This window comes from Rattus norvegicus, chromosome 20 (assembly GCF_021556685.1).
Source record: "Rattus norvegicus strain SHRSP/BbbUtx chromosome 20, alternate assembly SHRSP_T2T, whole genome shotgun sequence".
In the NCBI taxonomy this organism is placed as follows: Eukaryota; Metazoa; Chordata; class Mammalia; order Rodentia; family Muridae; genus Rattus; species Rattus norvegicus.
The window spans coordinates 7427084-7442372 of record NC_141553.1 but is presented as its reverse complement, the minus strand read 5'-3'; the positions used below and the strand labels follow the sequence as shown (position 1 = coordinate 7442372).

Sequence of the window (15289 nt, the reverse complement as noted above, 5' to 3'; positions counted from 1 at the left end):
GGCCTTTTAGATTTTCACTGAATTCTCTGTAGGGGCATGTGGATTTGCACATGTGGATGTTAGGACAACTTTTGGGAGCTAGTTCTCTACCTTGTGGACCCTAGTGATCAGTCCCAGGTATTTAGAAAGCAGCTGTCTTGCTAAGCCAGGTTCCTGACCTTCGATTTGAACTTTTTAGGATGAGTCATCTTGTACAGTAGGCCAGGCTGGATTTGAACTCCTGATTGTTCGGCCTTAGGCTCCGACACCGGGTGCTCCCTGGGTGGCTGTCTCTGTGTTTGCCTCTTGGTGCTCACACGTGCTCACTCATGACACTGCCAGGGAGCGCTGCTGGGTTGCCTTGATGGAGGAGGACCGTGGCCCGGTTTGACGGGAACAGTAGCAGGTGGACTTTCTTGGGTGCAGTTGGGTGGAGCAAGTGCCACAGCGCTGTGCTCACTGGGCTCTGATGGCTGCTATGCTGCTTTCCATAGGCAGTGCAGACCTTAATTAATGTGGTTTTAATTGTATTTAAAGGAAGAACAAAGAAGAGGTGAGGTTGTTGACTAGGGTTTAGTTTTGTAAGATGAGAGGATGGGTTTTATGTCATTCTTTAAACCCTAATTATAAGTGCTTTTGGAAGGAAGGTGAAGCATGTAAACTAAACTGTTCTTCACTGCATGCCACGTGGTGACTGGGTAGCTCTTGATGTCACCTCCCTTACCCTTTAAAGCTGCCAGCTAGCAGGTGAGCCAGCAAGTGAGCCGGCATTTGTCCTGCAGAAGTGGTGAGCAGAGTTTGATCCCTAGAACACATATAGACCTGACTCGAAGAGTGCCCTGGGCATACATGCAGTGTGCTCAGAGCCACGCCGTAGCTGTGCTTTACTGAAGTGGGAAGTGTGTATGGAAGCTGGAGTGCTGCTGGCACAAGCAGCATCAGCTGTGAGACCCATGGAGCTTGGCGCGGCTAGATGGCGCTGGTGCAGAGAACAGTTCAGTCTTCGAAACTTTGGCTCAGCTGGGCAGGGTGGCGCGTGTCTTTAATTCAGCAGAGGCAAGTGGTTCTGAGTTTGAGGCCAGCCAGGTCCACATAGTTAAGACCCTCTCTTTAAAACACAAAACCACTTAAATAGCTTGGCCACTTTCTGTCTATCGATTGTTGTCTTTAAAAGTAATGCAGTTTCCTGGTTGTCACTTAGAGGATGTAGGCTGTGTGGGCACGGGCGCCCTCCATCCGGCAGTGTCTTTCCAAGCCTGCCTCCTGCCCCCGCTCCCCGCCCCCTGCCCCTTGCCCCCGCCCCACTCTAACCTGCTCCGTCTCCTTTCTTTTCAGTCAGCACTGCTCCACAGCCTAAGCCAGTAAGTATGAGCACACAGTGCTTCTGTTCACTTCTGCTCTCTGGGCGCTGGGCACGGGTGTGATGTGGAGGTCATAGCTTGTTTAGAGTTTGAAAACCAAACAGAAAGACTATTTCCTGCGCTTCTGGGATTTGTCTCCAATAAATGTCATCGTGTCTTCAACAAGTTTGTACTGATGAGGCTTCTGTAATAGAGGTGTCTGAGTAACCAGCCCCACAGACCACAGAAGATGAAGACCTGTTGTTAATGTCCTTTTAATTCAGTTTCATAGAAAATCTGCTGATTTTACATTAATGAAATACTAGGGAAAGAGTGGAATTTAATTAGGAAATAATTAAAGTTAACAGTTGTCTCCAACCAGGGGTAATGGATTAGCCACCTGAAGGCTTTATCTGTTTGTAATCTCCGCCCAGGCTGACAAAATGTCAAAGAATAAGAAGAAGAAATTGAAGAAGAAGCAGAAGCGCCAGGCAGAATTACTAGAGAAGCGAATGCAGGAAATTGAGGAAATGGAGAAAGAGTCGGGCCCTGGGCAAAAAAGACCTAACAAGCAAGAAGAATCAGAGAGTCCTGTTGAAAGACCCTTGACAGAGAACCCACCTAATAAAATGACCCAAGAGAAACTTGGTATAAAAGAGCGTTGCAGCAATGACTTGATGGCACTTGAGCACTGGGTTATCTTGTTTGTAATGTTTGCTTTCGGGTATGCAGCTCATCTCGGGGGTGTCCTGTAAGAATTCACGCTGGTCTGATGTAGGCAGGCAATAGATACTACAGTGTAACCTGTTGCCTTCTCTGCAGAAGTGGAGATAGACTTTGTAGCCATTGGGTAAAGATGAGGTCTTGGTCCTTCTGTCAGGCGGTGTTGTGTTGGAGGGCTGCTGTGTTTTCTTGGTTTGATGCCACGCAGTTTGAGCTGTAGTGAATGTTTTGGTCTTTTGAGAATTGCCCTGTTTGTTGTTCTCTAGCACATAGACACATGCATCCTTCTCTGTTTGTTCCTTTAGAAGAGTCGAGTTCCATTGGCCAGGATCAGACACTCACGGAGCATGGTGGAGAGGGTGGTGCGCCAGAAATTAATTGCAATGGAGTGATTGGAATCGTTAATTACACTGCAAACAGTAACAATGAAACCTTGAGGCTTAAAGAGGACCTACATAATGCCAATGACTGTGATGGCCGCACTCTGAAGCAGGAACCTAGCTTCCTAAGCTCTCCAAATGGAGACAGTAGTCCGTCTCCAGAAACAGACTCTTGCACACCTTCGGGCTCGGAGGTGCCCGAGACCATGGCGTGCCAGGCCTCTGTAGAGCGGTCACTCACCCTCACCCAACAGGACATCACCCACCTGCAGGAGCGCATCCGGGCACATACGCCTTCTGGGGATGAGCAGGAGCGGGAACACAATGGAGCGCTGGACAGCAAAGGTACCACAGGGGCCTCCCTGCTCATTCCTGCTCAGCCTGCTCTTGAATTTCTAGACAGACGACTGCCAAGGTTTTTGTAAAACTGCACTTTTTTTAAAAGATTTATTCATTTATTATATATGAGTACACTGTCGCTGTCTTCAGACACACCAGATCTCTTTACAGATGGTCGTGAGCCACCATGTGGTTGCTGGGAATTGAACTCGGGACCTCTGGAAGAGTAGTCGGTGCTCTTAACCGCTGAGCCATCTCTCCAGCCCACAAAACTGCATTTTTATGGCCAGTGTCTGGTTTGGTTTTTTTTGGTGGGGAGACAGGTGTTTTATTCAGTGATGGGTGGGGATGGGGTGGACAGACTCTGCTCTGGGAGGAACTACCGCTGAGCTACATCTCCTGGTAGGTAGCAGTTGTCCACCACATCCGGTGTGTAAACCTGTGGATAACCAGCTTTAAGTGCACTGCTCCCAGCATCCCGCAGGGACTAGAAACTGGAGCCTTAGAACGATTCATGAGAGGTTGCCTGGGGTTTGGGGGCAGACTGAGTCTCACCCTGGAGACCTTGGCTGTCCTTAGGATTATCTTGTGTTCATTTTAAACTCTTTTACTGATAATGGCTATTGTCTGTAGGAAAATTCTCTGCTGGAAATTTTCTTATTAATCCCCTGGAGCCAAAAAATGCAGAAAAGCTCAAAGTGAAGATTGCTGATCTTGGGAATGCCTGCTGGGTGGTAAGTCACACTTTCTGGTGCTGCACTCTGAGGTGACTGGGGAAGGACAGTCGGGCTCGGTGACACTTTTGGGAAGTTGGATGTATTCATGAGTACTGTATGATGTAGAGAAGAGTCAGGCCCTGCTGTTCCCTGTTCTCAGTTGCTCTGCTTGTTTGCCCAAACTCCCCTTAGGCCCTTGGCACCCGGCCTCGACATGGACGTTGGCTTGAAAGTTGGATCCTTTTAGATTCATTTAACACTTTTTTACCAGTAGTTGATAGGGCATTGAGTTGGCCATACAGTGATGGGACACGTGGACCTGTGTGGCAGTGTCTCCGTATGGGTGTCTCCGTGCCTGCCCTCTGTGCAGTTTCCGGGAACCAGGTCGCAGGAGGAGTTGCTGATCAAAAGCTTCCTGCTTTTCTATGTTGATTCTAAAGCTTTTGATGAAGTGTTACATTACTTAACTTCAGAATCCATGTAATTATAACTTTTATTACTAGTTTCTTTGCATCTTATATATCTAGTTAGTTTTACAAGTGGCTTTTTGTTTTGAGTTGTGGTTTTATAGTTGTTTTGTTTTTCTTTTTTGTACCAGGCTAGTTCCAAACCTCAGATCCACGCGCCCTGCTGTGTTTAGGAGTTTCAAAATAAGATCCTACAGTAGACCAGGCTGGCCTCGCGTTCTCTGTGCGGTGGGCACCTTGAGATCTGCCTCACTCAGTTCCCAACTGTTTGACTTCCAGGCGTGAACCATCATGCCTGGCCCGGAATTTTTCCCATTCTTTTCTGGGCAGCCCTCCTTTAACTCAGGGTCTCTTACCGACCCAGGGCCTAGCCACTTTTCAGCTAGCTTGACCTGCCTGTGACCTCCAAAGAGCCTTCTGGATGCCTTCCCTGCCTGTCCTCTCTGTAGGTGCTGGGGTCCCACTTAGGCCTAACTTAGCCATTCCCCAGCCCAGATACCTCCTTTCCCATATAGCTACTGAAATGTCTGTAAGGTCTTGACCCTTCACATTCGGTGATGTCGCCACCGCTGTCCCACCTGGCTGCACCCTGGTCACCTCTCACTGTCATCAACTTGCCTACATCCGGCATTCAGTTTATAACTTTGAGTTTTGTTGGGTTTTTTTTTGTTGTTGTTGTTATTGTTTTTTTGTTTTGTGGTTTATTAGCTTGCTTGCTTTTTTTCTTTTATGTATTATTGTACACCTGTGTGTGGTTTAGAGACAATTCGGGTTTGAAACTAGAGTTTGACTCACTGTGCTGGGGTCTTACCTGTGTACCAGGAGTAGATTAAGTGGGCATGTCTCGTGCATCCTGCCAACCTGCCCTTTGGGAGTGAGTGCCTGCAGGCATTACTCTAACCAGTTTCGGGAGAAAACAGTGCCTCAGCCCTACAGCAGCCTGGTCCTGCTGAGCATTGCAGGCCCACTCTCTGAAAGGGTAAGAGAGATTTATAGTCTAGCCCCGCCTGCAAACACCCTACCCCAGCACAGCCCCGACATGGTGGCTCACGCCTTTAATCCCAGCTCTCCAGGGGCGGAGACGGGTGGATCTCTGCAGAGCAAGTTCTAGGACAGCTGGGGCTACAGCGAGAAACCCTATCTTAAAACCCAAAACAGGAAGGAAGGAAGGAAGGAAGGAAGGGAGGGAGGGAGGGAGGGAAGAAGGAAGGAAGGAAGGAAAGGAAGGAAGGAAGGAAGGAAGGAATGAATGAATGAATGCTGGCATTGGAAAGCACAGTAAGTCAGGAAAAGCTCTCTTGGGAAGCCACACCAACAGGGTGAACCAACAAGGCCAAGATCTAGAAACACTAGAGGAATGGCAGGACAGTCAGTCGGCAAGAGATATCTGGGGCACAGTGAAAGACCACATCCACCCATGGACTGGGAGAAGAAGGATTTCATTCCAGAGGCAGGAAAGAAAGCATTGCTGATAGTTGAAGCAGAAGGTCCTTGCTGTGTTGTGCTGTAACGGAAGGCACCAGAACTGACGTGTAGAGCCTTAGGCCAGCTCTTCAGACCCTCGGAGGGCGGGCTCCTTTACTGTAGAGTGAGTGAGGAGCAGCTGCAAAGGATGGACTGCACCTAGTCCTAGGTAAAGGGAGGACCGGGCTCCACCCACCATCACGGACCTTACCTTACATAACAAAGCACACACCTTTCAAGAATTACTCTGAAGGTTAATGCTCTCAATGCTGCAGTTCAAGGTCAGATCAGAGATGGTTTAACAGTGAAGAACAATTATCACTTACAGAGAACCAGAATTTGATTCCCAGCCCCCACACTGGACAAATCACAACTGCCTGTAGCTCCATCCCCAGGTATCAGCGTCTCCCAGGCGCACGTGCATGCACTAGCTGATACACTGCGCATATGATTCTATGTGTGTGTCTGCACCTAGTGCCTGAGGAGGACCTCAGATCCCCTGGAACTAGAGCTACAGACGGTTGGGTTGTGAGCCACCGTGTGGGTGCTGAGAACCAGACCCAACAAGAGTAGCAAGCCCTCTAGACCACTGCACATCTCTGCTGTCCTTAGATAATCTTTAAAGTGTGGATTCTTTTTTGAGACAGAGTCTCACTAAATAGCCTTGCTGGCCAGGAAGTCCCAGTGTAGAACTCCTAGCGATCTGCCTGCTTCGGCCTCTGCAATGCTGCGGTTAAAGGCCTGTACTACAACAGTAGACATGAATTTCTTAGAGAATAAAGAAGACAGATGAACAGGTTGGGTGAGCAGCATCGACTGTCACTTAGTTCCTCAAGGTTGCTCAGCATTAAAGATGTGTGTGACGTAGGTGAGGCGTGCGGAAAGGTGCTCCAGGCCAAGGCACTCACAGACATCAGCCTGGGTGTCCCAGCTATGCCATCTGACTGGTCAGCAGAGAGGAAAGTCCCTCCATCCTGGCCATGGGAGCAGCCTGTCAGGGCAGCAACACAGCAGGAATGGGAAGCTTTAGTGTGTCACTCTGACCAGCGGACAGGCCTATGCAGGTTGGGCCATCCAGACCTGCAGACGGTATATTCATTACAGTGAAACTAGACTAGAACTCAGTGGCAGGAGACCTGGGGATTAGAGAGATGACTGGATGCTGTCTGTGCATGGGCAGTCAAAGGACAACCTGCCAGAGTTGGTCCTCTCTGGGGTGTGGATTCCAGGGATGAAACTCAGATTGGCAGGCGTCTGTGCCTACTGGGCATCACCAGTCCTGGCCTGTGTGTTTCCAAGTTGTGTGTGTGCTTTCAGTGACCGTCCCCAAGGACCAGCTCCTCCTCTCCATAGCTGTGTTTGTCTCCAACTGCAGTGTTTGCCTGCTCTGTTGATGGTCCTCCCCTGGAATCCTTCTGCCCTGCTCACCCAGTTCCGTGCCAAGTCTCAGCCTGAGCCATGCTGCCTTTCTGCCTGTCTTAGCAGGACTGTAGGCTGTGTGCTCTACACATCTGAGCATCCATTGTATAAGAGCTTGCACGTTGGGGGCTGGAGAGATGGCTCAGCGGTTAGAGCACTGACTGCTCTTCCAGAGGTCCTGAGTTCAATTCCCAGCAACCACATGGTGGCTCACAGCCATCTGTAAAGAGATCCCATGCCCTCTTCCGGTGTATCTGAAGACAGCTACAGTGTACTTATATATAATAAATAAATAAATCTTTAAAACAAAAAAAAAAAAAAGAGCTTGCATGTGTGCACCAGTGTGCCACAACATGCATGTAGGTCAGAGAACAATTGCAGAAGGCATTTGTCGTCATCACTGTTGGTCCCCATCATCTCCCTCATCTCCCTCTCCCCTTCCTCTCACTGACTTTTTCTATTTACTTAGATTTATTTGTTTGTTTGTTTGCTTGCTTGACTTGGGTTTGTTTTGTTTTGCTTTTTGGAACAGTCTCATTGTGACCCCAACTGACCTGGAACCCACTGTGTAGACCAGGTTAGCCATGTAGAACTCAGATCTGCCTGCCTTTGCCTCTCCCAAGTGCTAGGATTAAAGGCATGTGTGTGCCATCACACCAGCTCTCATTTTTTATTTTCTTGATAAAGCTATTGTTATCCATATGTCTAAACCAAATTAAGGCTCAATTTTTAAGTTCTTTGGAATAGCAGTAAGACAGATTGTTAAATGATACTTGTGAAGCGACCTACGTGGAAATTTTTCAGAGAGCTTGTTTTCAGTTATTGAGCCAGCCATAGCTTCTCCTCTCTAACATAAGTGACCTAAGTTCTCCACTCATTGACTTGCTCAGCACAAGCATTTCACCGAAGACATCCAGACCCGGCAGTACCGGTCTTTGGAGGTCCTGATAGGATCTGGCTACAACACCCCTGCTGACATCTGGAGCACAGCATGCATGGTAAGCCCTGCCGCCTTCCCTGTTTGCTAGTGCAGTGTGTGACAGCGGAGTGACCCCCCAGCTGCTCACTGGTGACAGTCAGAAAGCAGGGCGGTGTGGGGAACCGACAGTGGCTGTTCTCAGACATTGATGTTCCTGTGTTGTGGGTGACTATTGTCCTTGAACTCTTAGTCTTGATCTGTTTGCAAACTTGGGACAGACGCATGCCACTGGGAAGGCTGATGTCCTCTGCAAGTGAGCCACTCGCCTGTCTGTCAGTCGAGGGTAAAGCCCAGGCAGGCACCTACGGTGCACAGCTCACTGCTCTGGGCGGGGCTGGGCTGGGCTGGGCGGGGCTGGGCTGTTTCTTGATTTTGGTTTTTCCCCTTTATTTATTATACAGTCTGTGCTTGTCAACACCAGCCGGTGGCATTGCTGTCCTGTGAGCTTGCGCTTTGAGCTTGAGCCGAGGCTTTCCCTGCTCATAAGGACCCTGACTTCCCAGGGCAGACAGGTTGAGGACGTAGTCCTGCACCAGTGCCTTTGCTTTGCATGGCGGCCTCAGTCAGCTCCTGCACGGCTGGCTACAAGCACCAGCTGGTGTTTTGTTATCAAAGGCCAGATATAGAGAAGTGCCACACTTCGTGAACTTGGTCACCCCAGGGAAGGTCCCCTGTGTGTCAGGTTTGCACACTTACACTTTAATTGCTGTTTCATTACTCCCACAAGATCAAAAGTATTCAACAGTAAGCAAAGAGAATTAAGGCTTACAGAGGAGAGGAGACGACTCGTTATGTCTGGTGAGGCAGGGGGATTGCCAAGACCATCCTGGGCTACGTAGTCAGAAAAATCTCAGCGTGGTCTGGATTGTAGATTACGTTTCCAACGATTTAAGATTCCAACAGGGAAGGGGGGGAAGGGGATAACATTTGGAATGTAAATACATAAAATGTCCTATAAAAAGATAAGCCGATTCCAGCACGGGGTGGGGCTGCTTGTCTCACAGTGGTCTATGTAGAGACTGTAACACCCTGTGCCCTTTGCTGGCCACGGTGGGAATTGAGGGCTGGAAGAGGGCAGTGTCATTGAGGTACATGTGGTTGGCTACAGGAAGTCATGGTGAACTCTGCTCATCTCAGATACCATTTCTTGGTGACTAGGACAATCATGATTGTAGGCCCATGAGCTAGCTCTGAATAAAGGCACCAACAACCTGACGCTGAACCCTGAGTGAGACACACAGTGGGGAAGACAGAACCAACTAGTAAGGGAAGCGCAGCCCAGCCTTTGTTTCAGGGACATCCGAGCCCTCTGAGCCTTCCGAGCTGTAGGAAGCAGTCAGCCCTCTGCCCAGCGGCTTCGGCTTCGCTCTGCTCTGTGCTCTCCTGTCTGTCTGGTTGCCGTTGCCCATTGCGCTGTCCCAGCCACAGTGCTGACTGGTGGTGCTTTCCCCCTTTCCCCATTCATTCTACTGGTGGATGGCTGTCGTTGAGGAGCCTGCTTAGGTGTTTTCAGGGGTCCAGTCTAGGCTTGGAGTCAGCTAGCAGAGGCCTTGCAGCAGCGTTCTATTTCTCCAGTGTTCTCTCTTCCTTAGGCCTTTGAACTAGCCACAGGGGACTATCTGTTTGAGCCTCATTCGGGGGAGGATTACACGCGAGATGAAGGTGAGTCCCTTTGCCAGCTGTTTGTTTCACTGTAACTAGCATCGTTTGACACCAAAGGCCTTTGGTACTGTTGTAGGTGTGTGCGTGACCCTGAAACACAGGAGCAGTGCAGCCAGCATAGAGTTGGGTGGGACAGTGATGCCATCCGAGCACTAAGGAAGCAGAGGCAGGAAGATCACGCATGGTCATGGCCAACCTCGGCTACACTCTGAAACCCTTCCTCAAAAAGTGTCTAAGTAAATAAGGCAGACCGTCTATGTTAGAGTCAGATACACAGACATTTAAGAAAGATAGTAGACGGTTTAGTTACTGAAGTGCTTTGCTGGCATGCGCAAGCCCTGAGCACTTGTTAAACTCTGAGGAGTGTGAGCTACAGAGTGCGCGGTGTCGAGAGTTAGGTGAGGTGGGGCCTTCTGCTACCAAACTGGGAATTACATTAAGGTGCTGAGTCGGGAGAGGTGTATTATTCCACCCTCTCCAGCAGGTACTCAGTCAGCTCAGGTACAGTGCGGCTGGGCTTCTGCTAGTGTGTGTGTCATTGACTTAGCAATTGCAGGGGTCTGGCAATACTGACGTGGTGCCTCCCCTGCCTGAAGCACACACTACATCCTGGTTTATGGCCTCAGGTGAGCTGTGGTGCGGCTAAACTTCCATTGCTTAAGAAGCCTGCATGCAGTCAGGTCCTCAGGCTCCCTGAACACCGTGGCTTTATTTGCTCTCAGCTAATCCTTGAAGCTGTTCGTGGAAAGCCTTGTTCACCTTGACATTGTTGTCTCGCCCTTCTGTCTGCCCACTTGGCACATGCTGCCGAGCCGATAGGCAGGGTTCCAAGGCCCTTTGGCCACAGTTGGAAATGGTCACAGGACTTCTCTCTCAGGGAGACAATTTGAGGAAGCAGAGCTTGTCGCACCAAGGCTGACTCTCGATCTCACTCTGCAGAGATCTCTTCCTGGAGTGGGCTGAGGTGTTGTCTAGGAAATGGACCCTGCATTAGAGAGACAGTCCGTTTCTTCTCTGCTTTAGGTCAGAGAGCAAGCGTGCAGTGCAGGGTCTTAACAGAACAGTGTGTGCACCTCTCTCTCTGCTGTGAGTAAAGCCACTTTTGTTGTCCCTGTCCCCACAGACCACATCGCCCTGATCATAGAGCTCCTGGGGAAGGTGCCTCGCAAGCTCATTGTAGCAGGGAAATACTCCAAGGAATTTTTCACCAAAAAAGGTAAAATCAGTCTGTCCATTCCCAGTCAGTAAAGGGATAGAAATGTCTGAAACAAGAAGGTAAGTCTGGGGGCTGGAGAGATGGCTCAGTGGTTAAGAACACCGACTGCTCTTCCAGAGGTGGTCCCGAGTTCAAATCCCAGCAACCACATGGTGGCTCACAGCCATCTGTAATGAGATCCGATGCCCTCTTCTGGTGTGTCTGCAGACAGCTGCAGTGTACTCATGTACATTACATAAATAAATAAACCCTTTTTTTTTTTTTTTTAAAAAAAAAAAAGAAGGTAAGTCTGTCTGGGTCCTTGTTCCCCAGATCCTGCAGAGAGCAGGGTGCAGCCTGAACACTCACTCAGTGTGGTTTGCAGGTACTGAGTGGCCTGGGCAGGCAGTCGATGCTCGGCTCAGCCACATGGTTGGATTAGGTTTGGTTTTCCATGGTTTCTTCCTGTGTGTTCCAGTCTGGCTTGGAACTTAAGTCTCCTGGTGAGGCAGAGGTGTGTGTCCCACACCTGCTTAGGAAAACATCCCTGTCACCTCAGTGGAGGGTCTTAGCGTTTGCCTAGGACACTGTTAGTAACCGAGTGCCCTGAGTTGCTGCTCCAAGCAGGGACGAGGGCTAGTCGCAGCTACCTGAAAGGCCAAGGCCAGGATTTCAAGGTCAGTCTGGGCAACATAGCAAGACCCCATAGCCCCCTAAGGAACAGCCTGAGAACTCACATCAGGGTTGGAGGTGCTGTACCTCAGTGGCTGGAGGCTGCCTGGCTCACCAAGGCCGGTTGGTGGGATCCGAGCGCCATTTGTTGCAGGGAAAGGTCCTTTCTGAGGAGCGGTTCAGCTCCGCATTCAGTGGTGCCACTGAGGCCAGGTTGCTGGACGTGTGGGCAATCTTGTGTGTTTCTGCCATGCTGTTAGCCTTTTATTTGTAAGTCATTACCTCACTAAAGCAGCGTTTGCCAGACTGTTGTGGAAGGGTGAGCCCTTGTTTATTAGGTGATCCCTGAACACACTGTGAGGCCGAGGGGACTGTTTGAACCTGTGCTGTCTCCCACAGGTGACCTGAAACACATCACCAAGTTGAAGCCTTGGGGTCTTCTGGAGGTTCTGGTGGAGAAGTATGAGTGGCCTCAGGAGGAGGCTGCTGGCTTCACAGATTTCCTGCTGCCCATGTTGGAGCTCATGCCTGAGAAGAGAGCCACTGCCGCTGAGTGTCTCCGGCATCCTTGGCTGAACTCCTAAGCCAGCCCTGCCCGCCCGCCACTGCAGCAGGCTCATCAGACTGACCCTCCCTCCGGCCCTCCCCTCTGAGGCTTCCCTCTCTTTTTTCCAGGGCAAAGCTCTTTCTTTCAAGGGTTTCTATTTTTTTTAATCCAACATGTTCATTTGGGTTTGCTTCCTTGATCCTGTGGGAATCCCACAGCCATTGGGCATCCTAGGTGAATTTGGCCTTAGTTGGGCTCTGCCAAAGACTAAAAGTGTGAACAGCCTCACCCTCTGCCCGCCATTGTCATTGTCGTCCGTGCCCTTTCTCAGAAGAGCCGTGAAGATCTGAGCCCACCCTTCTTATCCACTGACTCCAAGAGTCACATTTTCTAGTGCATATCCCGCTGCCAGCACCAGGTTGAGGAGGGGAGGGTGTGGGTTCTGTGAACAGCAGAGACATTAAATGCGCTGTATCCAGGCTGCATCATCTTCCTGGATTCTTTGTGTTTTCTATGTTCACATTTTTTTCCTGCGACTTTTACGCTACGTTTTTCGGTGAGCAACCAGTTTGGGTGCCATTTTATCACTGTTCAAAGCGCTGTTCGAGCCCCTCATCTTCTCACAACCAAGTTCCTGGAATCTTGAGTCTGATTTTTAATGTAAACGAAACAGAACCAGTGAATTACAGTTCCTGGGAGCCTCAGGTGTTGTGAAGTCGTCCTTTCTGTGTCCTGTGTTGCCCTAAGAACCCTCTCTTGAGTCCGCTCCTCCCGCTTGGGGCCTTCCTCAGCTTGAGTGGACGTGGACTGTCTTGTAACGAGCTTTGGGGTGATCCAGACAGGAGATGTGGGTTTCAGGGCTGTCTGTCCGGTTCAGGGAGTGTCCCTACATTCCAAATCCTTCCCAGATGGCTCTCTGCTTCCACCCCCAGCCCGCCCGCCCACCTGCCTGCCCGCCTGCCTGCCTTGCCTAGAGTTCTGGCCTTGACTCAGTTTCTCCATGTGGCTTTGCTGTTCTCACTTCTCAGAGGCTCGGGGTCTTTGATGAGACCCTGGATGAGGAACCAAGGGAGGAGAGGATGGCACTTTTCTCATTCTTCCCGTTGGTTTTGACATTAGTCACCCTATGCTGCTATTTCCTTGTATAATGTAAGTTTTTTTTTTTTTTTTTTTAACATCAATTTTGAGATGATTGAAATGTACTTGAGGCTTTTTCTTAATGCAAAAAGGCTTTGTGAACTTTGTTTTAGGCCCGGCCCCTCATAGACTTGATTACCTAAATCTTACATGTTCCTGGGGTGAAGCCCACATCAGAAGAAAGGCGGGATTGGGGTCACATGACAGCTGCTTGCAAATTTTAGCAGGGACCAAGTGGGTCTTGATTACAGCACTCTGGAAACAGCTCAGTCTCTAACTTGGAGAAAGCCAAGGAGTTGCAAGCCAAGGCTTTCCTGAGCAAGCTGAATGAGACCCACCACTGCCTCCTTCCTGTGTGGAAGACTGGGGAGTCACCCTCGTGACTGGCTCACCAGCAAGCAGCTGCCTGTAACTCACCAACTTCACCTGAGGAGCTGGCCAGCCATTCATTGGCTCTGGATTGGTTGTTTGGAAGCAGACATGTTCCTGTAGAGAGCTTTAGGTCAGGCTATCTGTGTACCTATCAAGAACAGAGAGCAGATGACATCACACAACGGCAGGGAAATCCTACAGCAGTTCCAATCCACTCGGGGTTGTCAACTGTGCTGACATCTAAAGCAATAGCAGACCTGAAACTGCGTCTCAGCAAATCTCAGTTGTGGGATTATAGGAATCCTAGTGACATTAAGGTGACCTAACCAAGAAACACAAGCCAACAGCAGGCCTGTTTTAATCATTGACTCCATGGGAAATTTTAATGGGGGGAGACCCTGGAACTTCATTCCGGAAATAAGTCCCACCAAATAAGGGCTTTCCCCCTGCTGCTTAAGTGAGGAGCAGAGAACCTGGGTGAGGGGAAGGAGGCAGGGGCAGAAGCTGCCCTCCCGTGGCTCCTGAGCTAGGCTGAACAGCAGATGCCATGGAGGCCAGGTCTGCTGCAGGACTGCTGTTGGCTCCTGGGTACAGGTACAGTCCTGATGTGTTTTATATTCTTTCTACTGAGTGCGATGTTTGTGTCCTCACAAGCCGATCAATAAACAGAGTATTTAATAACATGCTTGGCTCCACCAGTTTGATCTCTTTGTTGCCCAAGCAGTTAACTAAATATACAGGGAAACATGGCCACTCACTCTTGTGGGGTTCGCAATTTTCTCTTAGTTGTAGAATTAACATGTATTTTGGGGGCTGGAGAGGTGGCTCGGTGGCTAAGAGCACTGATTGATCTTCCAAAGGTCCTGAGTTCAAATCCCAGCAACCACATGGTGGCTCACAGCCAACAGGCATATGCAGGCAGAACACTGTATAGAATAAGTTTTTAAAAAACATGTACTTTAGGGGTTGGGGATTTAGCTCAGTGGTAGTGCTCAAGGCCCTGGGTTCGATCCTCAGCTCCGGGGGGGCGGGGGGACATGTATTTTGAAAAATTGTAATTATTTCCCCGCTTCAGGAACTGGGGATATGGCTCAAGTCTGATTATTTACCACACCAGCACCGCCAAAATGGCCAGATGTGAGAATACAGAAGCAGAACAGCTCTGAGGTGAGGACAGGATTCCTGGGGCTGCTGGCCAGCCCTTCTTAGCTGAGTCTGCTAAGGTTCAGGGAGGCCCTGTCCCCCAAACAATGAGGGCCAACACTACTGATCCGGCTTCCTACTGTAGTGCAGGAGCCCAAGGTCTTCCCACAGCAGCCCCTCCACCCACTGGGGAAGGATTCAGTTTGCTCCTGTTTGTCTTACAAATTCCTGGCCCACACAGTGCTGGAGCCACTGGCAGGATGGAGGCAGTTCTGTGAGGTGTTTCTTTACCCGGCTAACTTGCTTCTTGCACTGTGATAAATTCCTAAGAGATGGAACATCTCCGCAAATAGGGGGAGCATATTTTTAAGGCCCCCTGGTATCAGCCAAGAAGGGGTGTTACCAGGGCCATTTGACAGCGTTGAAAGACCTGTCCTGATCCGTGCTGACATCAAATCTAAGGCCCTGGGCATGTGCTAGGTCCATCTGCATTCTCAGCCTGGGTTTGGCTAACTCCACCGGGCTCCAGCTGAGCCTGGGTATTTTGGAGAAAAGGGCTTGTCCTGCTTTCACTAGCATGTTGGCACTGGTGGATTCAAGCCTTCTTACTGGTTTTATTGGCCATTTGCATTTATTACCTCTTTAAACTCGAGTTTCTTGAGGGGGATTGGAGAAATTTATAACTATAGGAAACTCACTATATAGACCAGACTGGCCTCTACCTCCCAAGGGCTAAGACTAAAGGCCACCGCTCC

General features: G+C 49.8%; 1 protein-coding gene across 2 annotated transcripts in view; it reads left to right on the top strand.

Annotated features, from left to right (window-relative positions):
• Window positions 1-14074, top strand: part of Srpk1 (SRSF protein kinase 1) — a 36253-nt gene extending 22179 nt beyond the window's left edge. The window contains 8 exon segments of one of the 2 annotated variants that reach the window (NM_001025726.1): window positions 1315-1340; window positions 1754-1967; window positions 2348-2767; window positions 3395-3495; window positions 7718-7825; window positions 9399-9468; window positions 10592-10684; window positions 11735-12170. In NM_001025726.1, the coding sequence (NP_001020897.1) occupies window positions 1315-1340; window positions 1754-1967; window positions 2348-2767; window positions 3395-3495; window positions 7718-7825; window positions 9399-9468; window positions 10592-10684; window positions 11735-11919 (1217 nt within the window). In that variant the 3' untranslated portion in view covers window positions 11920-12170. 2 annotated transcript variants of the gene reach the window in all.
• Window positions 14075-15289: the final 1215 nt, after the last annotated feature.